Source organism: Meles meles, chromosome 2, assembly GCF_922984935.1.
Source record: "Meles meles chromosome 2, mMelMel3.1 paternal haplotype, whole genome shotgun sequence".
Lineage (NCBI taxonomy): Eukaryota > Metazoa > Chordata > Mammalia > Carnivora > Mustelidae > Meles > Meles meles.
Genome location: NC_060067.1, coordinates 12,065,582 through 12,093,215, shown reverse-complemented (window position 1 = coordinate 12,093,215; position 27,634 = coordinate 12,065,582). Strand labels below are relative to the sequence as shown.

Genomic DNA, 27,634 nt, shown 5'->3' with positions numbered 1-27,634 from the left:
ACCTGATGTTTTTCTGTGGTTATACAATGGTTGGTTTTAAGTTTTGGGATCAGCAAGTTTAGGGACATTTTCATCATATGCCAGAGGTATTTTCTATGAATGTGTCTTATCATTGAAGATGTTAACCCTGATCAACTAGTTGAGCTAGTATTTGCCAGGTTTCTCCACTGTAAAGTTACTCTCCCCTCCGCACCCTAGCCTTGACCCTTTCCATACTCTTTTGAAGTCATTATTGAATCCTACACTTAAAGGATGGAATGGGGAGTTATACATAGCTAGAATTCTTCTGGGATATTTATATATGTTCCCACACATAATTATTTATTCAATTAATTTATATCACCATGAATTTGTGGATATTTATTTTATACAGTGGGCTTTAATCTAGTACTATTTTATTTATTTTGTTGCCCAGATTGAATTCTCAGGTGTTTTAGCCATATAAAGGAACTCTATGCCATGGTTCAAGTTATGTGCAGTTACAACTGTCATAAATAAATGCTTACTAAGCACTTTCTGGTCTTAACGTGGTATCAATCGTCGGTCAACAAGCAGTAGTGTTTTTAAATATCTAGCACTTGTCCTGAAGGCATCATTCTAGACATTTAATTATTGGGAAACCTTAAACACTAAGGTAACCTGAAATTTCTAACTTTCCTGGAAGCATAGGACCAAAGCTAGAGTGCTTACACCTGTGGCCCCACTACATGATGCTATCCAAGTCTCAGTTGTCTCCAGCTCACACGAACATGAAGTCCAGCTCCGGGAAGATGACAAAGAATCTCAGAGGGTTTGAAGTTCCTATCTGAATTTCAAACTAGATCCTGGTCTCTCTCTTTCTCCAAAAAAGTTGCAAATATTTCTGGACAAGCTATCGGGAAATGTGATTGATCTAAATTTCAGTCAGGCCAACTTGGAATACACTAAAGAACTCACTAAAGAACTAAAGTCAGAGAGATGCATGAGTTTATTCTTGTTTAGTTATACGTTAGGCAACAGCCACCATCAGTTCTACAAACTACAAAATTAAAAAACTTCTGTTATTATAAACTATAATGTTAAATGAAAAAAAATCATCAGAAATTGGGTATTTTTTAAATTAAAAATTGTTCCCTTCAGAGATTGAAATTCTACTTCTCATCCCACCCCAGACAAATCTTAACTGTTTTTGAGACTTTCCAATTTATGCATCATGTATAACTATGTTACACATTTTTAAAAAATAACTCTGATTCTGAAAAATCATAATTACTGAACAGAGTGCTGAGAAATCTCGAGACTTTACTCCAAGTGTAAGAATACAAATCATATCAATTTATTCCTAGATTTGGCTTTTTAGCTTACTAATTAAAGATACAATATTCTACAAAAGGCACATAGTGAATTTACATGACCTTGTGTGTCTTCTGATTTAGAGAAAGGAAGCATTGAGTGTTATATTAAGCATAGTATAGAAAAGAAAATCACCAATAAGATATAGAAAAATAGGAGACATAAGCCAAAACAACATTGCTTAAATAGAAAATAATAATTATTCTTCTCTCACTTTTGTTTTTGTTTTGTTTTACTGGCAAATATCACATTCTTTAATACTTTAGTTTACAGACCTTACATTTAATACATTGTATATTGGACAGAACAACCTCACAGCATAAATGTTTCAGATTAGCTGAAGACATTCAAACATAAATAGTACTCATTAGGATTATTTATACAACTGGAAATCAGTTCTGTTCTGCCCAAATTTACATTAGACTAAGGTAAATTCCTAAGTAAGTGATTTTGCAGAAAATGAAAGAAAATCAAGAAGGAAATAATAGGTATAATTGTGCTTCCAAATGTATTTATTCTTTTTTTTAAGATTTTATTTATTTATTTGACAGAGATCACAAGTAGGCAGAGAGGCAGGCAGAGAGAGAGGAAGGGAAGCAGGCTCCCCGCTGAGCAGAGAGCCTGATGTGGGGCTTGATCCCAGGATCACAACCTGAGCCGAAGGCAGAGGCTTTAACCCACTGAGCCACCCAGGTGCCCCGAAATGTATTTATTCTTTAGTGTTTCTCCCAAGGTCTTCAAAGTTCATGCAGAGTTATTAATATACATATTTATTCATATATGTATATAAATATATTCATATACTAAATGTACTACTAAATGGAAAAAAGTAATCACAAAAATAATTTGGAATGCTTTATTATTTTAAATGAGACTCTGACAATTCAAACTGTATGTGTGTTCCTACATCATACACATAGATCATAGATTTGTAATAATTTATAGATTATAGATTTGTGTAATATCTATAAAAAAAGAAGAAGAAAGAAAAAGATTGTAATGGGGAAAAATCTTTTTATATGAATATCTCAATAATCATGTGAATCTGATCATGATCCTTCATATGACTTCTTTACCAATCTAATTTTTTTTTTTTTTTTTTTTTTTTAGAGAGAGACCACACGAGTTGGGGGAGGCACAGAGGAAGAAGGAGAGAGACTCTTAAGCAAGTTCCACACTCATCACAGACCTCGATGTTGGGCTTGATCTGACAACCCTGAGGTGACAATTTGAGCCAAAAATCAAGAGTCAGACACTCAACCAACTGAGCTATCCAGACACCCCTCTACCAACCTAAACTTTGGAAAAAGTGAAGAATGATGAGAAGAAAGCTTTAATTTCATATATATTAAGAAGCCCTTCTTAGATCTCGGTTCTTAACTTCAGTGTAGACCCCTTCATTTGCTGCTTATAATGTATATCAAATTTCTCATTCAGGGCTACTGTAAAGTGATTCTTCCAGTCTCCTGCAATCCCTGTAACAAAAGAGAAAACAGCCAGAATCATGATGGTTTCTTATATTCATACTTTCATTAACACCTAATCAAATTTTATTCTTATAATCTTCAATTATAAAAATAAAAATAAATATAAATATATTTATATACTATAAATAGTGTATGAGTGTGTGTGTGTATATACATATATATATATATATTTGAGCTTGCAAAGAAAGATGTGTCCTGATTGTTAACAAATAAACAAAACCCGGCAAATTTCTTTCTCTGACACTTTCCTCTTTTACTACTTTATTTTTCTTCCCCAGTTCCCCCTGAAATGTTGGAGTTCTTAAGATGAGATCCATATTTTGCCACACTTCCAAGATATTAAATATAATCTTCATACTAACACTCAAATCCAGGATTATGCATCCATAGCCTATTGCCTCCTGAATTCCATAAGAGTATCTCAGATTCAGCTAGTTCAAAATTAAATCCATTTTCTTCTCCACCAAATTGTGGGTTTTTTATGTGTAATTTTCCGTAACCTGATTAATGGCAGCACCAGGTATTCAAAGCATAAATTTGGAAATTGTCCCTCAACCACAATATTTGATATTATGCTCATATTCAGACTCTCTTCATATCCATTTCTTCCACTCCATTTTTGCTGCCACTGACAGGTAAGCTTCTCAGCATCTCCTACTTTGTGTTATTATAAGATTAGCAGGTCCTATTTTCAACATTTTGAGGAACCTCCATGCTGTTTTCCAGAGTGGTTGCACCAGCTTGCATTCCCACCAACAGTGGAGGAGGGTTCCCCTTTCTCCACATCCTCTCCAGCATCTGTCATTTCCTGACTTGTTCATTTTAGCCATTCTGACTGGTGTGAGGTGATATCTCATTGTGGTTTTGATTTGTATTTCCCTGATGGCGAGTGACGTGGAGCAGCAATTGCACTACTGGGTATTTACCCTAAAGATACAAACATAGTGATCCGAAGGGGCACGTGTACCCGAATGTTTATAGCAGCAATGTCTACAATAGCCAGACTATGGAAAGAACCTAGATGTCCATCAACAGATGAATGGATCAAGAAGATGTGGTATATATACACAATGGAATACTATGCAGCCATCAAAAGAAATGAAATCTTGCCATTTGCGACAACGTGGATGGAACTAGAGCGTATCATGCTTAGTGAAATAAGTCAATTGGAGAAAGACAACTATCATATGATCTCCCTGATATGAGGACATGGAGAAGCAACATGGGGGGGGTAGGAGATAGGAGAAGAATAAATGAAACAAGATGGGATTGGGAGGGAGACAAACCATAAATGACTCTTAATCTCACAAAACAAACTGGGGGTTGCTGCGGGGAGGTGGGATTGGGGGAGGGGGAGCGGGCTATGGACATTGGGGAGGGGAAGCGAACCATAAGAGACTATGGACTCTGAAAAACAACCTGAGGGTTTTGAAGGGTCAGGGGTGGGAGGTTGGGGCAACCTGAGGGTTTTGAAGGGTCAGGGGTGGAAGGTTGGGGGAACAGGTGGTGGGTAATGGGGAGGGCACGTTTTGCATGGAGCAGTGGGTGTTGTGCAAAAAGAATGAATACTGTTACGCTGAAAAAATAAATAAAATGAGAAAAAAAAAAAGAAAAAAAAAAAAAAAAAGATTAGCAGGTCCTTTTCTTTTGAATTCCAACACATCCAACCTTCCCCCCAGCAGAAGGAGTATCTTAAGTTAGTAGTTCCCTTACCCCCTTAGTTAAAGGAGCTCTAAACTTTCCCAGTTTAATAACCCCAAAAGAGAGAAAATGTGTGTATTCAGAATTAGGTAGGGTCTAAGGGGATAGCACTAAGCTGCCCTTTAGAAGCATGACAACTATTTTAGGTCCATTAATCTTAAAAATACATGTGGACCTTATGAAAAAGAAGACTGAGATCATTTGAGAACCAGACAATTAAAATATAATCCATATGTTAACTCGCTTTTTGAGGCTTTCTGTGGGTGTCAGTAGCAGGTTTGTTATTATTATCTTAAAAATTCCTGGTCCTGTCACTGAAAGTTCAGTTCAAAGGGCAAGATTTTCTCTATTCTGTTTCTGCTTCACATATTAGTAGACTGATGTCCCAATAGTCTACATAGTCTACATGCCTTTGGATTTATAAACTGATCACAACTCCTCAGATCATTCCTCCTCCCAACAAAATGTCACCTCATTGCATTTTGATATTTTGCCAAACAAGGCAATATTTGGCAGTAAGTGCTTTGAAACTTAATCTTCTCAAACAGCTTTAATGAGGTTAACTGATCTACAAAGAACTGTACATATTTGTATAGCTTGATGAGTTTGGGTATTTGGCACTTAGTTTTGAAAAATGTTTGTCACTTGGTCAAGGAAAAGATAATTGTTCTAGGCTTCTTTCCTCATCTCAAGGTGAGATAATTATAGAAGTTTTCTTTTGAGTTTCTTACTTGAATTTGAAGAGAATTAGAATTTTAAAATTATATACATTTATATAATATACATGGTGCAACACCAAGGCACACAGGGTTTATAAATGACAGTTAGTAGTGTGTGGTTTTAGTGCTGATAGTGAGGCTTGGGGGGCTGTTGACAATTCTTAATATGCTCCATATACTAAATAATCAGAAAATCGTAGTAATTTAGTAGTAATAGTAGTAGTAGTAGTAGCAACACTACCATTTTAATCTCACTATAGAACTGGTAACTCAGGAAAAATATTGCTCAAATGTGAAAGAGCTTTGAAGAAAACAAGTTGGATCCATAGGCAAGAATAGACTTCAATAGGTGTTTGCCTATAACTAGTTCAACTTGTGACTTTGTAGAGCAATCGAAGCAAATTATATGACTCTCTCACCCTTTCTCATGAAGGGAGAAATTTTTTGGTTCATGACTTCTTCTGGTAGTGTTGTGTAATTGGTGGATGGATTGTCCTTCATCTCCTGGAATGAAGTGTGCTGTACAATCGTGTTCACAAGCTCCTCTGATGGCTGTCTTCCCAGAAATTGTATCACTTTTATCACCTCCTTTCTGATATCCTAGGAAGAGAAAATATTTTGAGGACTCAATTGCTAAAGTTAAATTCATTACTATTTGGGTTAATAGAGAGAGAGAAATTCTTTCCCTTTTGTCCCCACCGGTATTGGAATTAGACTTTAAATGAAGAAAAACACTTCCTGGAGAAGTGGTATTTTTTTTAACTTCTCTAAGCATAATTTCCCTTATCCATAAAATGGACATAAAAGTTGCTTCAAAGATTGTTATAATTCTAAATGAGATGATGTTTATAAAATATTTATTGTAGACTTTGATGCTTAGTACATGCTCAGTAATTATTATCTATGATGCTTAGTACATGCTCAGTAATTATTATCTATGAATATGAATATACACTCTCAAAGACTAGAGTCCCCTGTGAAAGATTAAGTTTGGGGTTGAAAATATGTACGTAGTTTTACTTTTTTCTTCTAATTTATTGGTGTACGTACCAAGAAACAAAGTAACCAAAAAGATTAAGAAAAGGTATAACAACTCAAATACCCAACATAGAACATCAGATGTATATGAATCATAGCTCCAGCATCCCTAACCCTACACATCACTTCTATAGTGTGCCCTATTATCCAGATAAACCACTCATACAAATATTCACAATACCAACTATAATGCTTATTTTGTCATATAGTTCTCTTTACAAAGAATGTTATTCTCAAATTCTCTGTCCTGCGAATTACAACTTGCCTATCAAACTTCAGCTTAAGCATCACCTTCTTTGGCATGATTTCCTTGACTACTTCAGTTTGAGTGAGATGACCCTATTTTCACTCCTGTAAATTCCCATATAAGTCTTTATTCTCATAATTTTATTTACTTGTCTGTCTGTGGTTTTTCTTTATTTTTTGAACTCAAGTTCTTTCAAATTTTGTCTTTGGTAATTTTTTGAGATTAGGGTTTCGACATATTCATTCACAGAAGAGTTTTATTTATTATTAGCTTCAAAGCTATGCTAAAGTATCTGGATTATTATGATTTTTGGAGGCAGCTGCATCATCTATTTATTTTATTTTTTAAAATATTTTATTTATTTGACAGAGAGAAATCACAACTAGGCAGAGAGGCAGGCAGAGAGAGAGGAGGAAGCAGGCTCCCCGCGGAGCAGAGAGCCCCATGCATGGCTCAATCCCAGGACCCTGGGATCATGACCTGAGCCAAAGGCAGAGGCTTTAACCCACTGAGCCACCCAGGCGCCCCAACTGCATCATCTATTTAAAGGCAGATTTTTGTAACTACGTTGTTGTCAAATGCTAATATTTTAGAAATTACTAAGTTGCCCATATGCTTTTTTTTCTAAAGTGTTTATTTTAATAACATAAAGTGTTATGTTAGTCTCAGGTGTACAGTATGTTTTCAATTTCTCACCTCCTTCATGTCTTCATAGAAAAGAAATAGCACTTGTGGATTATTTCTCTTTTCCCACCAAGATTTTGCATGTTTATACCAGGAGCCATATGGCACTAAAGTTGGAGATAAAAACAACGGAAGAGCATAGTATCATCTTAATACAGCTTGAAAATGAATATTCAAACAACAGCAGCAACAAATAAATATAAGTGAATTATTATGGAACGGAAACAAGAGATCAGTCACACATCTTTTTTTTTAAGATTTTATTTATTTATTTGAGGAGAGAGGGAGAGTGAGCACTCTAGAGAGAGAAAGAGAGAGCGCCAGCAGGAGGAGAGCCTGAGGGAGAAGGAGAAGCAGATTCCCACTGAGCAGGGAGTTGATGCAGGGCTGGGTCTTAGGACCCTGAGGGCAAACGCTTAACCAACTGAGCCACGCAGGTGCCCTGTTGTCACACATCTTAAGCAAATTTCTCTGCAGCAAGAGAGGCAAAGTATGTTGAGTAATTTGTGTACAGAAACATATTCTAAACTTCATCATTATGACATGGTTAATGACACAGAAAAAGTGAAGGACATTCCCCTCCCACTAACTTGATTCAGCGCTTATAAGAGGATTTTTGAAGTGTGTGTGTGTGTATGTGTGTGTGTGTGTGTGTGTGTGTGTGTGTGTGTGTGTGTGTGTAAAATCATGCTGTCAGTGAGGAAAGTGGAGGGAGTGGAACTATTAATGATCTTATAATCTGAATTCAGTCTCGGTCTCAAATTTACCATTTACAAACTATCTTTGGCAACTAAAGCCAGTAATTATATAATTTCTTATTACTCTACTTGCAGTTTATATAGCAGGGGTGTTTTGTTAGGGAGCTTAGTGCTATTCTCATCTCAAAAAAGTTAGAAGATTTTCAAGATGATATGATATGACATGCTGAAATGTTGTCTCTGTCTATCTCTCTCTTCTCTTATCTTGTCCCGTACATATTTCAATGTTTCACCCAATAAAAATCTGACAGAATAATATAATGTTGTCTGAGTCAAAGTATTCTGCTTTGCGTTGCCATTGCCTCACTTCTGGTCTTTGACTCTATTCACAATTGCTCCTAAAAGAAAAAGTTATACAATGGTATTTATAGTGCCTCATTCATCCGTTTTGCAGAAGAGTAATACTGTCTTTCTCCACCTTACAATGGGGATTTTGATGATCTTGAGGCATTTGTTTATTTCATGACGCTTTAGCATAATTTTTTCCCAAAATGTAACAAACATAATGTATATGTATATATAGTCTTATTAAGCCTATACTATCTTCTATGAATATAAAGATGATATTATTATTATTTTTCTTGCAATTATTATTACAGGATCAGAATGGCCTTCTTTAGATAATACTGGACTCTGTTGAACTCTTTCTTCCACAACTTTAGATAGTTGCTGTAGTCTGAAGTTAAAGAAAAAGGTAAAATTTCCCAGAATTTCAGCTCAAGTAACCTTTGTATGGTTCTGAGAAATCTAGCAGAAACATTCAGACTGTACCCTGGTGGAAAGAATAAGAACTTTGTAGATAATCAGACTTCTTTATGAATTCTGACCCCACAAAACACTTGAAATTTTCCTTGGAAACAAATGGGCATTCTCTCTTCTCTATTTCCTTGCCCTTTATTCAGTAGAATTATAACACTGTGAAATACTTTTCTAATAAAAAGAAATGAGAGAAAATTGGACACTGAATCTCAGTCGTAGAGCAGAAAGTCTGTTACGTCCAACCTCCAAACACGATTTTATATATTTATTTTTGGGCACTGAACTGGAATGTCCAAATTCTGCAATTTTGCCACCCACATCTGGAAACCCTATGTTTGCTTCAGAGTTCAGAATCTACTGGAATTTCTGTGTTTTATTTAAGGATCAGAGAAAATAACAGACCATAACAAGACAACAAAAATTTTTGCTCAGAGATGTCATTTGTCTTGTATTATTTACCTTGAAGGAGTTGAGAGTAAAGAAGCTCCTCTTACCTTGTCCTTCCATGAATTTTTCCACAAACTCTTGGAAAGATCCAGGATCTGGATGAGCAGCTACCATTTGAAAGAAATAATAATAAGAAACAGCCACATCTTTGGCATTCCGGCAAAGATAGATCATCTAAAAAGGTGAAATTATATATGAAATCATTTTAATTTTTCCAAGCATAGTCTCATCAAGATGCAAAAAGAAAACATTTATGTTTTCAACTACAAATATAATACACATTCATTGTAGAAAGTAGATAAAATATATGAAATTATATAGAAGAAAAATTCTTCAGTAACCTGAAATGATAGCATCTTTTGTACAGTTGTTCAGGGCTGGTTCTCACTTTACATTTTTTATGCCATTTTCACATATAATAACTTATTTTAATGTCACAAATTTCATTCAATCTTAGAGAGAAAACATGTTTACTAAGGGTTTACTTAAATGCACATTTGTCTCAGTAAAAATATAATCTTCACCAGTATTTTTGAGTTTCCATATTACATATAGAAGAAGCACCAATCAAACATAGCAATCAGGAAGCCTTGTTTTCAATTGTCAGTCTGGCACTAAAAAGTTCTATCATCTTGTGCAAAGCACCAATTTTGGTTCTAAATTTTCTATCCAACAGAAATTTTCCATCCAATAGAAATCCAATTTTCTCTCCAATAAACAAGTGAGTCGGGATCTTTAGTCAGTCTGCAGAAGTAAACTCCAGTATCCTGTGGCCTCCACTCTGTCCTTCAGCCACCTGAGTAGTGCTGTTAGGGAAGGCTAGTCATGACTCTACACTGTTTACTGGCTTTCATTTGGCTCACTAGCCTGTCTTAACTTCACAGGTTTCTATACTTTCAAACTACTTTAAAGAAATCTTCTAGTTTACGTTGGGAAGTATGGTTCTTCACTATCTCTTTCTCTTAAAATCTCTTAAAAAAAAAAAAAAGTCCCAGGCGCCTGGGTGGCTCAGTGGGTTAAGCCTCTGCCTTCAGCTCAGGTCATGATCTCAGGGTCCTCGGATGGAGTCCCGCATCCGGCTCTCTGCTCAGCAGGGAGCATGCTTCCCTCTCTCTCTCTCTGCCTGCCTCTCTGCCTACTTGTGATCTCTGTCAAATGAATAAATAAAATCTTTAAAAAAAAAAAAAAAAGTCTCATTCTTAAGGTCCTGCTAGAAAAACCTCCAATTACTGTACCCCTGCCAAAAAGTGAGTTTTCTTTCCTTATCAAAGCTATCATTAACCATATTGAACTTTTTCAAGCTAACTAAATACTCTTCCTACTTCTTTTTGCCTATTAGCTGAATGGAACTTTCCCTCTGTCTTGAATATTCTCTACATCTCAAAATGCTGTCCATATTTAAAGCTTGGCTCCAGGTCTCCATGAAACTTTCGATTTCCCCAATGGGGATAAGGTGTGAACAAAGCCATCCTTCTTCCCCTAAACTCCCATTAGTTTATTTTATCTCCATTTTAGCAGATACTACTCTATACCTCAAACTTTTTACCCCACATCCTTTCCCTGTCTTCAAGGAAAAGCTAGTCCTGCAACTCTCTCAAGTCAAAATTTCTAGTTGACGTACAATTCACTTGGGATCATAATCCATGTTAAAAATCCTACACTTGAAAAACCCCTGTTCCTGTGATTCTCAGTTCATACCTCTAGAAAGCTAAAGCCTTTCTAAACTTTTGGCCATTCCCCGGCTTTAACTGAAAATGTGAACATCTGCCTCATAGTATTATTCTCCATTCCTAATCTTATCCTCATCCAGCATAATTTTAGTATCTGTATGCATGAACCATTTGATTCTCTAGCATCTTGTATTCATTGATTGTTGCTTTTATTTTATTTCAGCTAACCACTTTTATGTTCAAATCATGAATCTTGTTGGCACTCCTCCCTTCTTCCTTATCATTTATTCCCAATATACTTGTCCTACAACAATTCCAAAGCCTCACATTTATTGGCCTCAGTTGTTTCTCTTATTAGTTGATCCCTTTCCCCCCACTTTTTAAAAATCACTTACAGCTTCTGGCTCACCACTCCAAATACACTTTTACTAATACTGTCAATCCATCTATCTTCCTGTCCCCCAGTGAATTATCCCAGAAATACTCAGGAAATGAATCCATCTAACTGTTGGATGAATCCCTAAGATAAGCAGTTTTGTGAAGGCTGAACAGTCTAGTGAAGACTAAGACTATTGTAAATACTTCTGTTTTCATTTGAGAAGTGAAGGGGCTACAACCCATTCTCCAAAGGAAAAAAGTGACTTGGTCAAATCTCTTGAAAAAGTGGTGATTCCACATCTCCTGCCAAATATATAAATAGCATTAGTTAATGAGAGAATATTTATGTATGGAATGATGTCAGCAGGATGTATATGTTCTATCTAGTATTGCTTTTGATAAAAGTTATAAAAACAAACAAAAAATAGAATCTTAAGAATTTTAGACCATGGATCTCCAGGAAAATGTCAAATATGCCAGGTAACATTAGAGTACAAAATAAAAATGTTTCATGACAATGATAAATCCCCTATTTTGTTATTAAGACTACATATAGTACTTTAAGATCTCATATGAGCAGCATACATGGGTTATAGTGTATCCTAAGAAAAAGCTTAAAAGGTCTTGAGAAACAGCATGAATGATCTAAGACTTAATGTTTTAGGGTTTCATGTACCATTCTTTGTGAAAAGCAAAACCGATCATGTCAATCATCAATTTAAAAAGTCTGTAACTCACCATTAAATAAAGTCCATACTTTTCAACTTAACTTCAATGTCTGTTGTGATCAAACCCTAGCTTACCTCCCTCCATTTATTCAGCTAATGTGTACAATCAAACTTGCAGCTAAACTGAACTTGTTTCAGATCCCCACTGGGGTTGCCTCTGGGATTCTATAGACTAACTCTTACACATCTTTTAAACATCATCTGAGATGTACTTACTCTTAGACACCTCCCCTGCCCTCATTGTCTGAGTTAGAATTCTTCTCTTACTTGACTTATGGCACTTTCTTCATTGTCTGCTTATTTGCCTAGTCCCACATTGGACCATGTGATCGGGAAGGCAAGGATTGCACGGGTCTTGTTAATCGTTATATTTTTGGCACATGATAGGCACTCAGTAAATAATCACTATAAATAATCTGGTTTATCTTTTCTAGTTCACTTCCACACCTCATGGCACCAAGCACAATAGTTTGCAAAAAGGAATACATTCAGTGTCATTGGTAATAACAACAAATATAGGGGTGCCTGGGTGGCTCGGCCACTTAAGTGTCTGCATTTAGCTCAGATCCTGATCTCAGGGTCCTAGGATCAAGCCCAGCATAGGGCTCCCAGCTAGTCTGCTTCTCCCTCTGTCCCTGCCACTGCTCATGGGCACTCGCACTCTCCCTCTCAAATTAGTAAATAAAATCTTTAAAAAAAAATAGCAACAAATACAAAAGTAGCTACCGTTTATTGAATATTTACAATATACTAGATACTGTGTTAAACATATAAACATATAACAAGCATTATTTTTTAATTAATTAATTTATTTATTTTTATTCTTTTTTTTTTCTTATTTTTTTCTATAAACCTGGCGATTCACAGACCTGTACCCCTGGGGATAAACAAGCATTATTTTTACTTAATTCTTATGACAACTCCATAAGGAAGATAGTATTATTGTCCTCTTACAGATAAGGAAGCTGTGGCTTGGAGTTTACTTGTTTTTTTCCAAATCACCTCGGAAGTTGGAGTTGAAAGCTAGACTCTGACTATATTGACCTTAATATACATTTAATTTATTAAATGTCCGTAGATTCCAAAAAAGAACAAATAAACAAATGTGAAGTTTTAAGAATACTTGATTCTGCTTACCTTACAGTTCTTTTCCCAAAATGAAACTGGAAGAAGTTCAGCTGGCAGATGAGTCTTCACTATTCTAGGAGATGCCATCTGCTTTAACTGTTTTACTCCTGATTTTTAAAAAGTTAAAGGTTATATAACTTTAAAAAATTAGAAATATTGGTAAGAATTTTAACTTTAAGATTCTAAGCATATTCATAATAATAATAATACATACCATAACAGAAGTTTAGATAGAGGAAATTATAAAGAAAAAATAAGATAAAGTAAAATTTCACCATTTGGGAAAAATCTTTATTAACACTTTAGTAAGATATTAACATAATCATTATTAACATTCCGTGTTGAACATGTTCTTGAACTGCACAGGTCCATTTATATATGGATTTTTTACAGTGCTATAACTATAAAATTTATATTTATACATTTTATGTAAATATGTATTTAAATAAATATATATTTATATAATTTTTACAGTACTATATATAATTTCTCTTATTTTTAAAAAGATTTTATTTATTTTATTTGAGAGAGATAGCACAAACAGGGGGAGAAGCAGACAGAGGGAGAGGGAGAAGTAGATTCCCCACTGAGCAGGGAGACTGACTTGGGGCTCAATCCCAGGACTCTGAACTGAAGCAGACATTTAACAAACTGAGCCACCCAGGTGCCTCTTATAATTTCCTTAATAACATTTGCTTTCCTCCAGCTTACTTTATTGTAAGAGTACAGTATGTAATATATATATAACATAAAAATATGTGTTAACAACTGTTTATGTTATTGGTAATCCTTCCAATATAATAGTGCACTATTAGTAGTTAAATTTGGGTGGAGTCAGAAGTTATATGCAGATTTTTTATTGTGTGAGGGGTGATCATCCCTAACCCCACAATTGTTCAGGGGTCAACTGTGGATCTATATGATTAGAATCAGAGCCATCTAAATACCACACATGCAGATAGAATTTTTAATGCCTCCTAATTGATTTTTTCCTTCAGTATATTATACTGAAACTGCAATGTGAATAAACATAAGACATCCTAAAATTTTTAATGATACCAAAGAGTTATTATGTCACTTTATTTTTTTATTGATCAACACATTGTTTCTAATTTTTCACAATATTAAAGTAATCTGTGATGAATATCCTTTTAGATATACCTTGAACAACTTATGGTTATTTTTCTAGTTTTTAATGTATTATCACATTCAACCCATATAGGGACAAATGTTTAAATATTACTAGGCTCTCATATGAAGACATATAAGAGCTCTCCTTATTCACTCTATTTCAGTCTAATGTTATAACGTAAACTCTGTCAAGATTTAAATTTAAATTTACATGCTTTTCATGGAGAAGACATAATACAAATTGCCACTTTTGTTTACAGTCTCTTTCCTTGCACTGTCTATATCCACACTTCAGAATATACGTAGATAGTTTTTGAAATCTAAATTTAAAAAAATCTACTTAAACATTACCATTCATTATCTCTTCTTTTCTGCATTCCAAATAGGGTATTCGATTAAAAATGGCATCTTCTTTGCATTTTTCCACATCACCCTCTTTGTAGATCATGTACACAATTTCACTAACCCAGGTTGTACCTGTGAAAATTAGACAAATCTCAGTGTTTCACCGACCATTCAGGTTGACAATGCAAGTAGTGTATTTATAGTTGGATAAAGCTGAAGTGTCCTAATGCAATATAATTTGAAAGATGTCAGAATAACCTCAGAACTCAAGAAATATTTCTTCTCACACTTAATCTTACAAGACCTCAAAATAACCTCAATAAATGAAGATGAATATTGTAGTAAGCCACACCTATGGTAGGAGTCCAAATTTGTTCACAGCGAATTGGGACATTGTGCAAGCTGGTAACAGTTTGGGATTTAAATTTTTATATCTAAAAAGTTAGGAGGCTTGAATTATTGAATTCTTACTACATAGAAAGCATTGCATTTAATTAGACATTATCAAGAAAAACAAAGAGGAATAAGATATAGTTCCTGGCATCTAGGACACATTAACAATAAATATATTTAAGGTGACTAAAGTCATACAAGTGAAAATAATGCACAATTGAATTCTTAATTTAATTTAAAGAAAGAAAAGATGAATATTCAAGTAGGGAGGAGGAAAGCTTTCAGGTAAGTCTTGAAGAATGGACTAAACACAGATGGGCAAGAAAGAAGAACGGAACAAGTTGGAGAATCCAGAGAGCAAGCATGCCCTCAGAGGCTCTCACATCATGTACGTGCCATTCCTGCAGCCTGGAACAATCTTCTAGGAGCTAAATCTCTCACATCTTTGCTTTGTTTACCCTAAGAAGCCTCTGAAGTACCCCAAGCAAAGTACTCCTGCTATATGTTCTCACAATTCCCTAATGGACCTCCTTCACCCACAACATTTTCATACTATATCATATCTGCCACTTTATTTATTTATGTTCCCCATTGGATTATACACACTGAGAAGGCAGAGATTAGATGTGTTTTATTCACCATGGTATCTCCAGGGGCTATTATCACCCTTGACACATAGCAGAAACTTAATAAAAATTTGCTGAATGAAACTGAAAAAACAGAAATGGGAAAAACATGCAAAGAAATGGTGAAGAGGCAGGTCAATGAGAATAGAGGGTTTGTACTTTCGGGGAGATCATGTGCATAGGAAGGTGTCATTCATTCATTCATTCTTTTCAACACATGTATATCAAGAATATGCTGGTCATTATGTTAAATGTCAAGAATACACAGTTAAGTAAGATGTAGTCACTATGCTAGTGTTTCATGTGTTATGGAGACTTATACTCCAAAGACATGTATTTTGAGCACAAGATTTGAACTATCTTTTTGTCCTATTAGATATCTACAAATACTGCATGAAAATAAAATTGTTAATTTTGAAAAAAAGAAAAAAGTAAAGAGACTTGAATAATAGATGATGCACTCAAGCATGCTTCAACCACAGACTTTACTGTTAACTTCTGATGCCTCACGCTGAGCCCCAGTACAGAGGAAACAGAAAAAAGTAGACTTGATCCTTGCCTTCTGGTGCTCAAAGTCATGTTTAAGAGTTGGGAACAGTGCACAATAATTACAAAACTTCTCTTTTCTTAAGCTGTTATAAAACAGGTGGGCACAGGAATTTCAAGACTGCAAAGGAGGAATATGTAACTCAGTGTGCTTCTGCTGCTGTGATGTATCAACAAGAAATGCTTTCAAGACAACATGAGAATTGAACTTAGACTTAGCACATTATTGGCATTAGTTCATCAGTTTTGTGAGAAAAGGATTCTAGCAGGCTGAACCATCTCCCCCCAGCCCCCCACCAAGGTCAGATACTTAAGAATAGTATAGTGATGAGGAAAAGAATTGGAAATACATTATAAAGCCTAATTGGAAGAAGAAATGCGTGGGAAGGAGGCTGCAAAAGCGAGCAGATGGCGAGCACAAGATGCCTTGGAGTTCATATTAGAGTTTGAGTTTTTAAGAAGTTCTAGAAAGCCAATGACATACGTTAAGCAAGAGAGCAAGATTATGAGAACTCTGTTTTGGAAGAATTCCTTCAGTAAGATAATACATTTAACACATATATAAGTGTTAAATGTAACAACTAAATAGAGAAGTCTTGATCCGATCTTTCTAATTTCTAAAGATCTATGGTTGTGAGATTCCAGAACTATGATTAACAGTTGAGCTAATCTCAGGAAAAAAGATGTTACTTAAAAAAGGAGTTTGGGGGCAAACTTAAGAAGAGCTAGTTAACTGAAAAAATAATTTTTTAAAAGTCTGGAAAAAAATATTTGTACTTTGTTTATACAAAATGACAATATGGTTCTATATTCATGCATTTATATGAAATAATTTTCTAAAGGTACATGGAATCTGTGCTGCCGAAGTCACAGGTACAGACCGTGCTCTTAGAACAGAGCTATAATATCCACTTTTTCTGTGTCTGTACCAAAACGACTCTGTCTGTCTTTAATATGAAGAATCAGTGTGGAAGAAGCAAACAGCGAAATATTCACCATTCAAGGTGGGTTTGTCGTATCTAGATGAAAAGAGAACAGCATTGAGATAATAAGGAAACTTACCAGATTTGGGATACGTGGCAATGACAATGTCATCTGGTCTTGCCTGGAATGTATCCACATCATCCCAATATTCTATAAAGTCTTTATACATTAGAATTCCGTGGACTTTGCCGAAGTATGCATCATAGTCAGATTTGGAAGAATCCATCCTAAGGGTCATGCGCTGAAAGAAAAATGTGTATTTTCCACTTATATGTACTTTAAAATGTTTTAAAATTAATAACAGCTCTGTACATTGAGGTTGTTGTGGGTTTCTAGCATTTCTTAGCTGTTGAGTGTATAGAGTAAAGGCATGTTTAAGAAGTATATAACATAGTCTTGGTGCTTTAAGAATCTCTAATCCTATTCAGAAGGTAAGTCTAACAATAGAAAAGAGTAAGAAAATACAAGGCACTATAAAGTGTTTAAAACTACATAAAAAATAGGGGCACCTGTGTGGCTCAGTCTGTTATGTGTCTGACTCTTGGTTTCAGTTCAGGTTATGATATTGGGATCATTGGAACAAGCCTCATATTGTGCTCTGCATGGAGTGCAGAGTCTGCTTGGGATTCTCTCTCCCTCTACCCCTCTCCTCCCCACTCTCTCTCTCTCTTTTTTCTCTCTATCTCTAAAATAAATAAATCCACCCCCCCAAAATAAACCTATGTAAAAAATAATGTGAAGTGCTTGTATTATGTTAATTTTTTTTCTTAAAGATTTTATTTATTTATTTGACAGACAGAGATCACAATTAGGCAGAGAGGCAGGCAGAAAGAGAGAGGAGGAATCAGGCTCTCTGTGGAGCAGAGAGCCCGATGTGGGACTCGATCCCAGGACCCTGGGATCATGACCTGAGCCGAAGGCAGAGGCTTTAACCCACTGAGCCACCCAGGCGCCCTTATGTTAATTTTTTTAAAAGATTTTAAAATCTGAGCCACCCAGGCACCCATGGATAATCTCTAAGATTTTTAATAATTGTATTGTACTGTCTTCCATGGACCTAAAAAAACACCATTTGGGGTACTGGGGTAGTTCATTCTGTTAAGCATCTGCCTTCCACTCAGGACATGATCCTAGGGTCCTGGGATCCAGCCTGCATCAGGCTGCATGCTCAGCAGAGAGCCCATTTCTCCCTCTCCCTCTACCCCTCTCCTACTCATGCTCTCTCTCTCTCTCTCACACATAAATAAATAAATAAAATCTTTTTAAAAAATTGTATTATATTTATGCATAGCAAATTCCATGAAGAATAAAAACAGAGCCTTCCATTTCTTTGTCAAAATTGATGGAGTATATAAAAAGACTAAGAGATTTAAAAAATACAACAATATTTTGGCAAATAATCATAGTGATTAATCATGTATACATCAAATAACATGAAAAGATTGATGGTCACATTTGATAGCCACTGCATGATCTCAAAGTCATAGCTTCCTTAGTTCTTGAATGTTTCATTTAATGAAAAAATTCAAATGCTTGATAAGTGTATTTAAAAGATGAAATTAATGACTCTGTAATGGATATATCTAAGACATGGGTTTTTGAGGATATAATAGATTCCTCTGAGACCTCTCACATTACCTTCACCTTTCTCTCATTTGATCAGTAAAGTAGTATGTATTCCCATTGAATGACGTGTCTGAAACATATAAGGTTAAACAAGATGGTTATCACTGATAATTCGTTTCCTGATCCCATGACAACTCATTTCATGTTCAGATTGGTCATAGGATTTTTAATTAAGCAAACTTTCCTTCATCGACTTTCAACTTCTTTCACTGTCTTTCCTTTTCCATTCTGTTTGTGATATAGCATCTCAACAAATTTAGTCCTTTGATATTAGCCTCTTTAGAGCTCCTTTTTATTCATCTGTGTGAACCAGATTTGTGCATATATTTGTGCATATATGCCATGATGACTGCTCTGTGATCTGAAGCCTTCTTGAGCCCATCACCTCCCTACATTCTTTCCCTTTGTTTAACCACACCCTTAAGTACACCCTCAAGGCAAAATGTCTTTGGTCAGCTCTGGAGATATGACTATGACACACACTTATTCTTTAAAAAAATTTTTTTCTTAATTTAAATTTTAGGTTCTTAACATATAGTGCAATATTTGTGTCTGAAGTAAAACTCAGTGATTCATTACTTTTGCACAACACCCAGTGCTGTTCATAACAGGTGCCCTCCTAATACCTATCACCCATCTAGCCCATCCATTAACCCTCAGTTTGCTCTCCATTATTAAAAGTCTCTTATGGCTTAGTTCTTTCTCCCCTTTTTTTCTTTTACCCGTCCCATATGTTCATCAGTTTTCTTTCTTAAATTCCACATAAGAGTGAGATCCTATGATATTTATCATTCTCTGACTTATTTCACTTAATATTATACTCTTTAACTCCTTCCATATTGTTGCAAATGGCAAGATTTTATTCTTTTTGTACTGATATATATATATATACTGATATATATATATATCAGTACAAAAATAATATATATATAGATATATAGATATAGATATAGATAGATAGATAGATCTTCTTTATCCATTCATCTTTCCATGGACATTGGACATTTGGGCTCTCTCTATAGTTTGACTATTGTCAATAATGCTGGTATAAACACCAGGTCCTTCCAATCTGTATTTTTCTATCCTTTGGATAAGCACCTAGTAGTGCAATTACTGGATCATAGTGTAGTTCTATTTTTAACATTTTGAGGAACCTCCATACTATTCTCCAGAGTGGCTGCACAAGTTTGCATTCCCACCAATGATGTAAGATCGTTAGCCTTTCTCTGAATCCTTGCCAACACCTGTTGTTTCCTATGCTGTTAATTTTAGCCATCTGACAGGTGTGAATGGTATCTCACCATGGTTATTTTTTTAAAGATTTTATTAATTTGTCAGAGAGAGAAAGATGAGAGATACCGAGCACAAGCAGGGGGAGCTGCAGGCAGAGGGAGAAGCAGACTCCCGGCTGAGCAGAGATATTCCCCCCCACCCCGTCCCCAATGGAGGACTCCATCCCAGGACCCTGGGATCATGACCTCAACCGAAACAGACACGTAACCAACCGAGCCACCCAGGCATCCTTCATCATGGTTTTGATTTATATTTCCCTGAGAGATCTTGAACATCTGTTCATGTGTCTATTAGTCATGAAGATGTCTTTTTTGGAAAAGTGTCTATTCATGTCTTCTGCCTCTTTCTTAACTGGGTTACCTGTTTTGGGGGGTGTTAAGTTTGGTAAGTTCTTTGTGGATTTTGGATACTAACCCTTATCAGATATGTGATTTATCAGCCCATTCTGTAGGCTGCCTTTACCTTAGTTGATCATTTCCCTTGTTGTGCAGAAGATTTTATCCTGATGAAGTCCCAAGGGCTCATTTTTGCTTTGTTTCCCTTGCCTATGGTGATGTGTCTAGTAAGAAGTTGCTATGGTTGAAGTCAAAGAGGTTTCTCCTTGGACACACACATGCTTAAACATTCTCCTCTTGGGTGGTCCCCTAGCAGTGCTTCCAGCCTCTAGGTCTACAAAAGCAAGTCTTAAGGGAGGTGGGGTTGCAGAGATCTACTCATCTTTCATGACCCAAGACACACTTCAGTCCATAAGCCCCCTTAGTAAAACCATTTCTTGTTAAGCTGGAGGTGGTCTTTTTCTTTGGTTTTATGGTTCCTTTGGAAGTTGCTTTCATGTACCTCCCTTTCACAAATATCACCCTTGCCCAAAAGCCACCTGTTAAGCTATATGCTTATCCAGTAACAACTATGACTTTTATTGTCTTTTTCAGAGAGCCTGTAGTATAATGAGAGCCTTCTGGGGGTAGTAGTTCTTTGAGTCACTTAATATAATCCAGAGAATCCCAGTTCATGAGAGATGCATTATAAAAAGAAAATGAAATTGCAATTACTGTGACAGACCAGATTATCCCAACATAAGAAATAACTGGTGTAAAATTTTAGGATGATAAATCCTACAAATTAAATCAAATGGTTAGACTATTGACTTATTCTGAAGATTTTTTCCCGTCATGTTTTCCCCACTATATTTCTAGGCCACAAATTATAGCTGGAGATTTTCAGATGTTCCCTCCTAACTCCCCATCACCAGCACCTGGCACTAAGTCCCACAGACTCAATCCCTCTCATACCAATCATATTCCTATCTTCGTGATCACTGCCCTTGCTCAGAGCCTCTCCCTACTGAATATGAGAGTAGCCTTTCAGCTGGCCTTTCTGTAAAAAGTACAAATCTCTTCTTTCTACAATCACCAGAAGAAAAGGAATGGATATTCTTTACTAGGCACTTACTTTGTGCCAGATTTGAAAAGTCTTATTTTAAAATCTTATTTATATGTCATAAAATTATGTGAAAAAGCAGACATCATTATCTATTAAATTTGTCCTGTAACAGACCTTGAAGACCTTACTGAAGGGAAGGCAAATATGCACACAGTTATGCATACATATAAATGAGCATATATAAGTATCCTTATTTTTTTAAGATTTTATTTATTTATTTGACAGATGGAGATCACAAGTAGGCAGAGAAGCAGGCAGAGAGAGAGGAGGAAGCAGGATTCCTGCTGAGCAGAGAGCCCGATGTGGGACTTGATCCCAGAACCCTGGGATCATGACCTGAGCTTAAGGCAGAGGCTTTAACCCACTGAGCCACCCAGGCACCCCTAAATATCCTTATTTTTGACACATGATTGGTGAAAACAAATTAAACAATATAGAGGTAATGAAAATGCCCTCTTTATTCTACTCAGAAGACATAATCACTCCTAATAGCACTATATTTATGCTTCCTAATATTTAAATGTATATGAAGCCTATATACTTACATATCTAATTTAATTTGTATTATAGTTTACATTCTTTTTCACTCTATTTTTTCACTATGTAGTGTGAACAAAATTTTCTATTAATACATAAATTCTGTTTTTATTCTTATAAATGACACATGGCAGTCCATAGTATGGGTGTAACATAGATAACACAATTCTTTACTGAGGGAAATTTCTGTTGTTCCCCATTTTTTAGATATAAGTAACACCATAATGAATGTCTTTAAGCATATGTATTTTCACACTTACCTCTGCAGTGACAATGGAATTACAAAAATAAAAGTTATGAACATATAAAATATCATTAAATATTTTTAATTACTAAAATTATAAAAATTTGCACATTCTATGCAAATGCTTATATTCTCATATCCTCACCAGTATTGAAAATTATTTGTTGTAATCTTTCATAATTGAAAATATGTTTTTAAAATTGTGTTTCAGGGATATTTTATCATTTTTTATGTTTCATGTTTGTAAGTTAATTTTATTAAATTAAAAACTTTGTTATTTTTAATTTAATTTAATTTTAATTTATTTAATTTAAATTTATTTAATTTTTAATTTAAATAAAATAGATTAAATTGTTAAATTAAATTAAATTAATTATTAAATTATTATTATTATTTTATCCATCAAGAGTGTTGCTTTTTCCTAACTGAATTATAGCTAGTAATTTATTGTTGATTTTATATTGAAGACATATGTGCTTTCTCTGTTTTATTTGTCAGTAATCTTTAAACTGTCTTTTTTATTTTAAGATTTTGTTTATGTGTTTGACAGAGGGAGAGTGAGAGTGCTCACAAGTAGGGGAAGTGGGCAAGGGAGAAGAGAGCAGGGAACCTGATACTCAGCTAGACCCCAGGTCCCTGGGATCATGACCTGAGCCAACAGCAGACAATTAACCAACTGACCACCCAACCTCCCCTAAACTACCTTAACGAACTCTTTTAATACAGTTGCATAGAAGTTCACTGCTCACATAATCAATGTGTCAAATTTTTGCCTTATGGTTGGTATGGTTCCTTAAATATTTAAATGTGCTCATACAATGAGAAATATATATGTTCAAAGTTTATATAATCATATTAGTTTAGAGGATTAATGTGTACACAACAGAGAATAGAATATAGTTATTCAGAGTGTGGGTGCTAAAGTATACCACCATGTTTATATCCTAGTTCTGCTATTTGAAATTGTATGATCTTGGCAAATTACTTCAGGTCAACTATGCTCCATTTTCTCATCTACAAATTAAGGATGATAAAAATGATAATACTTACCGGAAACACTGAATGGAAATTATCAATTCCCATTATGAATTCTTAATAACTATGAGCTTATATTGTTATTATACCAAATCCATATGGTAATAGGGAGGAGTGTGGAGAGAAAGATGGAGTCTCTCATGTCAAGCAAGGGGCTGTGTCAAGCAATGATGCAAGCAGTTAAGGTATGCATCTAGGAGATATGCCAGGACCAGCACTGGTTGACATCCCACAAATGATAACAAGCAGAACCAGAAGAGGTCTTCTGGGCCCCCAAACCAGTTAAATCTCTTTAAAAAGGGAAGAATTAGGGCAGCAAACAGTCAGAATCTTCAGAGGTGATCTGTCTATGTCTGATCACATTAAAAAGGCAGCCACCACCCAAGGCTCTGCCCACTTGCTCTCTGAATGGAACCAAGACCCTCCATTGTTTGAATATGGTAAGTAGTAAGTGCAGAGAACTGACCCAGACTGGACCAAGGCCTTATCTCAACTGCGCATCCACAAACTGACTTCAGGTTGGTTCATTAACTTCCTACACCCTTCTGCCATTGTTGTTGTTGTTGTTTTGTTTGTTTTTGTTTTTGTTTTTTTTTTAAGAGAGAGAGAGAGAAAGAGAAAGAAACAAGTGGGGTAGGGGACTACAGAGGGAGAAGGAGAGAGAAAATCCCAAGCAGACTCCATGCTCTGTGAGGAGCCTGACACAGGACTCAATCTCACAACCCTGAAATCATGACCTGAGCTGAAATCAAGAGTTGGACACTCAACCAACGGAACCACCCAGGCGTTATCTTGTTTGTTGTGTGGCTTGTCTTATGTTCTGCTCTATGTGCTTTGTAAAAAGCCACATTAATCTCATGGTGAAATGTCATTGAGTTTGAAATCCTGAAACTGTTTTATAATTATGATTAACTTTGCTTTTGACTGAATAAAGCTGACATAATGTGTCACCTTCATAGCATGCTCATGATAAGGAGCCAGACACTTTGGACACTCTCAGTTAGAAATAGTACGCACAACATGGTAACATCTCTTTTAAAAGCAGAGGAAATATATGTTGTTAAAATTCCCAAGAATAAGGGCACCTGGGTGGTTCAGTCATTAAGCATCTGCCTTCAGCTCAGGTCATGATCCCAGAGTCCTAGGATTGAGACCCACATCGGGCTCCAGCCCGGCATCGGGCTCCCTGCTTGGCAGGAAGCCTTCCTATCCCTCTCCCACCATCCCCTGCTTGTGTGGCCTCTCTCGCTATCTCTCTCTCTGTCAAATAAATAAACAAAAACCTTTTTAAAAATTCCCAAGACTATATTTAATAAATACAAAATTACCTGGATAAACCGATAATCAATAATCTGTTTTCTCACTGAAGAGGGTAAAATTTGTAAATGTCCAATATGATTTTTACAACACATGACTTCTATTTGCTTGCTTCTTTTAAGTTCTTTGGGACAACCCAATATATTTATTTCATTTTGGTCTCAGATTACACACCAGAAAACAGACACAATGGAAGAGTTTTTCATTTGGTTCTGACTAAAGAATGACTTAGCATGTGTTCTGGAAACACAGAACAACACTATTCCTGCATGTTGTTACTAAAAGTTAAAAAAATCCCTGTCCCTAACAGCAGACTCAACACTTTGAAGACCTCCCTCTCAGGTATGTTAGATGTCATCTCACCAAAATTAGGAGATTTTGATGAAAAATTAGTCTTGTTAATAAATCAGCTTTTTGGGAGCCTGGGTGGCTCAGTTGGTTAAGCATCTGCCTTAGGCTTAGGTCATGATCTCAGGGTCCTGGGATGGAGTCCTGCATCTGGTTTCCTGCTCAGAGAAGAGTATCCTTCTCCCTCTCCCTCTACTCCTCCCCACCCCCCCCCCCCCCGCTCATGGTGTCTCTCTCTTTCTCAAATAAATTTTTAAAAATCTATAAAAATAAATAAAATTAATATAATAAAATAATAAAATAAATCATCTTGTTCCCTAAACCTTCCTTGCTCTCAGAAACAGAAATCTTTCACTGGAAGAAATGTGTATAACAGATGTTACTTGCCCAGCCTATTGATTTGTTTATTCATGTGAACAACTCTCTTGGTGTTCTGCCAAGTTTGCAAATATTGGCTTACAGTCAACTGGGAGTAGCCGATTTTATCATTCAGCAGTTGGCTGGCTTCTGCTTACCCCTTCGTGGTCCATTTTTTTTCTCAGAGTTAAGCTGAATGGCATATAATAAAATCTCTTTTCTTATTTACTTCTCTTAGTAAGTTATCTCATATCACAATGTATGGACTCACCCCCTAGCTACTCTCTTCTTTCTTAAAAGATGTATTTCAGTTAGAAATTGTCAATTTTATTTTCTGAGTATAAAGGTTACTGTTGTCTAGAAACATCAACCAAGAAAAATCATTAGAACTGTGCTTTATAAATTCAATAGAATTCAGAAAGAATTTTTCTTTTTCCTCTTTATTTCTTTCTCCTTTTCTCTATCTTCCCCTTCTCTATCCCCTAATCTGCCTCTCATCCAGCAGCTGCTAGGTGTGTGGGGACCTACCTCATTTCCAGATGCAGTATTAAGGGTCGCAGACACATGATGAGTGCAGATGAATAGAACTTACTTAGTCCTCACCGTCTTCTACTTACTCAGATTTGGGAAAAATGGTTGAAAGCAGTGAACATCCAGCCTCAATACTATGTCCCAAAGCAGATGTTCAAAAATACTTCTTAAATTTAATTGCCAAATCGAATCTCTCTGCTCTCTCTCACTTCTATTAAGGACTGCTAGATAAAATAGCTACTATTTTGCCAATAATATACCTGTCTATGATGGGCCAAGGACTTGTATTTCTGCTATATTCTCATTTAAAAGTAACAGTAATATATATAAAGGCCCATGGTGGCATTCAACTGCTTCTGTCACACTTCACAGAACTGGTCACCACACTAGAATACAGTCTCCACTATAACTGTTTCTACCCTGCTTGCTCTGTTTCCTCCTTAGTGAAATGGAGAACATGTCCAGCATGCAGAACTTGCAGAGTCGCTATGATACCATAATTTTATGTTAAAATTCTTTAAACACCAAAGCACTATATAATGCAAGATTTATTTTTAGTGACAAGTGATTTAAAAAGATTTCGATGTGTTTTACATTATTAAGTAACTGAAGTATTAATAAAGACTTTATTCTCTCTGTGTCTCTTTTTCTAACAGCTTTGTGATGTATACTTTGCATCTAAATTTCCTACATCTAAAAATCTAAATATTCACATCAGTAATAATAGTAAAAATACAACCTGTCCTGATGATCCTGGGAAAAACACTGGGTGATCCAATTTAGTTTTCTTCGATCTCCACTCGGGTTTTAGGCTGCCAAAAAAGATGAGAACCACTTAAGCATTTGAAATGTTTCTGGTGAGCTTTTATTCCCAATGCCAGAGAGGGAGGCGGAGATTAATTTGTGGGGCTTGGTTTTCTAGCATCTGTGATGCAATGAGGATCAAAGTATATATCCATACCTGCTGACAGATTTAGCCACAGAGTCATGCTCATTCATACAGGGATGTGAAAAGCCTCTGCTGTTAGTTTTCATTCTTGGATCATAATCAAATTCCTAAATTTGCCAATAGCAATCAGCGGGTTTGGGAGAAGGAGGGAGGGGACGCGAAGAGGAAATGAGGGAGAAGGGGTTTGGAGCAAAATGTATGCTAGGAAGGGGAGGTTCTTTATTTACTCACTGATAAATAATAAAATGAGATTGACCTTCAAAAGAATAAACTTCTTGGGGGAGCAAGAGGAGAGAAGAAAAGGAGGGAAAAACCAGGAGGGCAGTGAGGACCCTGGATCAGTAGACATAGCTCAGTTTCCTGAGAGATGTCAAAGAAGGCTTTGTAGTACCTGGTTGTGTCCTAACAAGTCAATTGGAAAACACCTCCTACTTAAGATCTTCTCTTTCAACTCGGAAGCAGACCTGAAAATCAAAAACAGATGACAGCTAAAGAAAGAATGTAGACATCACTCACCTTTGAATTATTTTTTTAAAAATCTCACTGCTCTCTGCTCCAGTCACATACGTAACAGGATAGTGTGGTATTTCCATGTGATGTTAACCTTTGACGCCAATGTAATTTAGATAAGAGAATATGAAAAACAAAACTCTAAAGATTTGTAGAGCCCAAGAATCCTTCACATTTCTTCTTTTCACACCTCTGCACCTGCTCCATCTTCAGCTGAGGAAATTTTCCCTTGCTCCCACTCCTCGACCCTAGTCAATACCTCCAACCCAGTTCCAAACCTCATTAGTTCTCATTTGTCTCTTGATTATAATGAGAAGACACTTCCTTTAAAAGGTTTGTTATGACT

General features: G+C 35.8%; 1 protein-coding gene across 6 annotated transcripts; it reads right to left on the bottom strand.

Annotated features, from left to right (window-relative positions):
• Nucleotides 1–1,928: 1,928 nt before the first annotated feature.
• On the bottom strand, nucleotides 1,929–27,634 carry LOC123937381 (sulfotransferase 1E1-like). 6 transcript variants are annotated; one of them, XM_045998191.1, is made up of 10 exons: nucleotides 27,295–27,336; nucleotides 26,569–26,641; nucleotides 18,740–18,797; nucleotides 17,180–17,342; nucleotides 14,559–14,684; nucleotides 13,086–13,183; nucleotides 9,220–9,346; nucleotides 7,221–7,315; nucleotides 5,659–5,839; nucleotides 1,929–2,807 (listed from the first exon to the last, which is right to left on the bottom strand). In XM_045998191.1, the coding sequence occupies exons 4-10, from the start codon at nucleotides 17,337–17,339 to the stop codon at nucleotides 2,695–2,697; spliced, it is 900 nt and encodes a 299-aa protein (XP_045854147.1). In that variant the 5' UTR covers nucleotides 17,340–17,342; nucleotides 18,740–18,797; nucleotides 26,569–26,641; nucleotides 27,295–27,336; the 3' UTR covers nucleotides 1,929–2,694. The 6 variants fall into 6 exon arrangements, with proteins under 6 accessions (XP_045854147.1, XP_045854146.1, XP_045854148.1 ...); XM_045998190.1 differs by lacking the exon at nucleotides 27,295–27,336 and adding an exon at nucleotides 27,170–27,205; XM_045998192.1 differs by lacking the exon at nucleotides 27,295–27,336 and adding an exon at nucleotides 25,827–25,907 and having other exon boundaries at nucleotides 26,569–26,635.

Bases quoted from the DNA above. Each gene is read 5' to 3' on its own strand.
- LOC123937381 (XM_045998188.1), bottom strand. From the start codon at position 27,371: ATGGAAATACCACACTATCCTGTTACGTATGTGACTGGAGCAGAGAGC. The intron at 14,685-17,179 runs GTAAGTTTCCTT...TAATTTTCACAG, and splicing joins TGCCACGTATCCCAAATCTG to GTACAACCTGGGTTAGTGAA. The intron at 9,347-13,085 runs GTAAGCAGAATC...TCACCTTTTTAG, and splicing joins TTTGGGAAAAGAACTGTAAG to ATGATCTATCTTTGCCGGAA.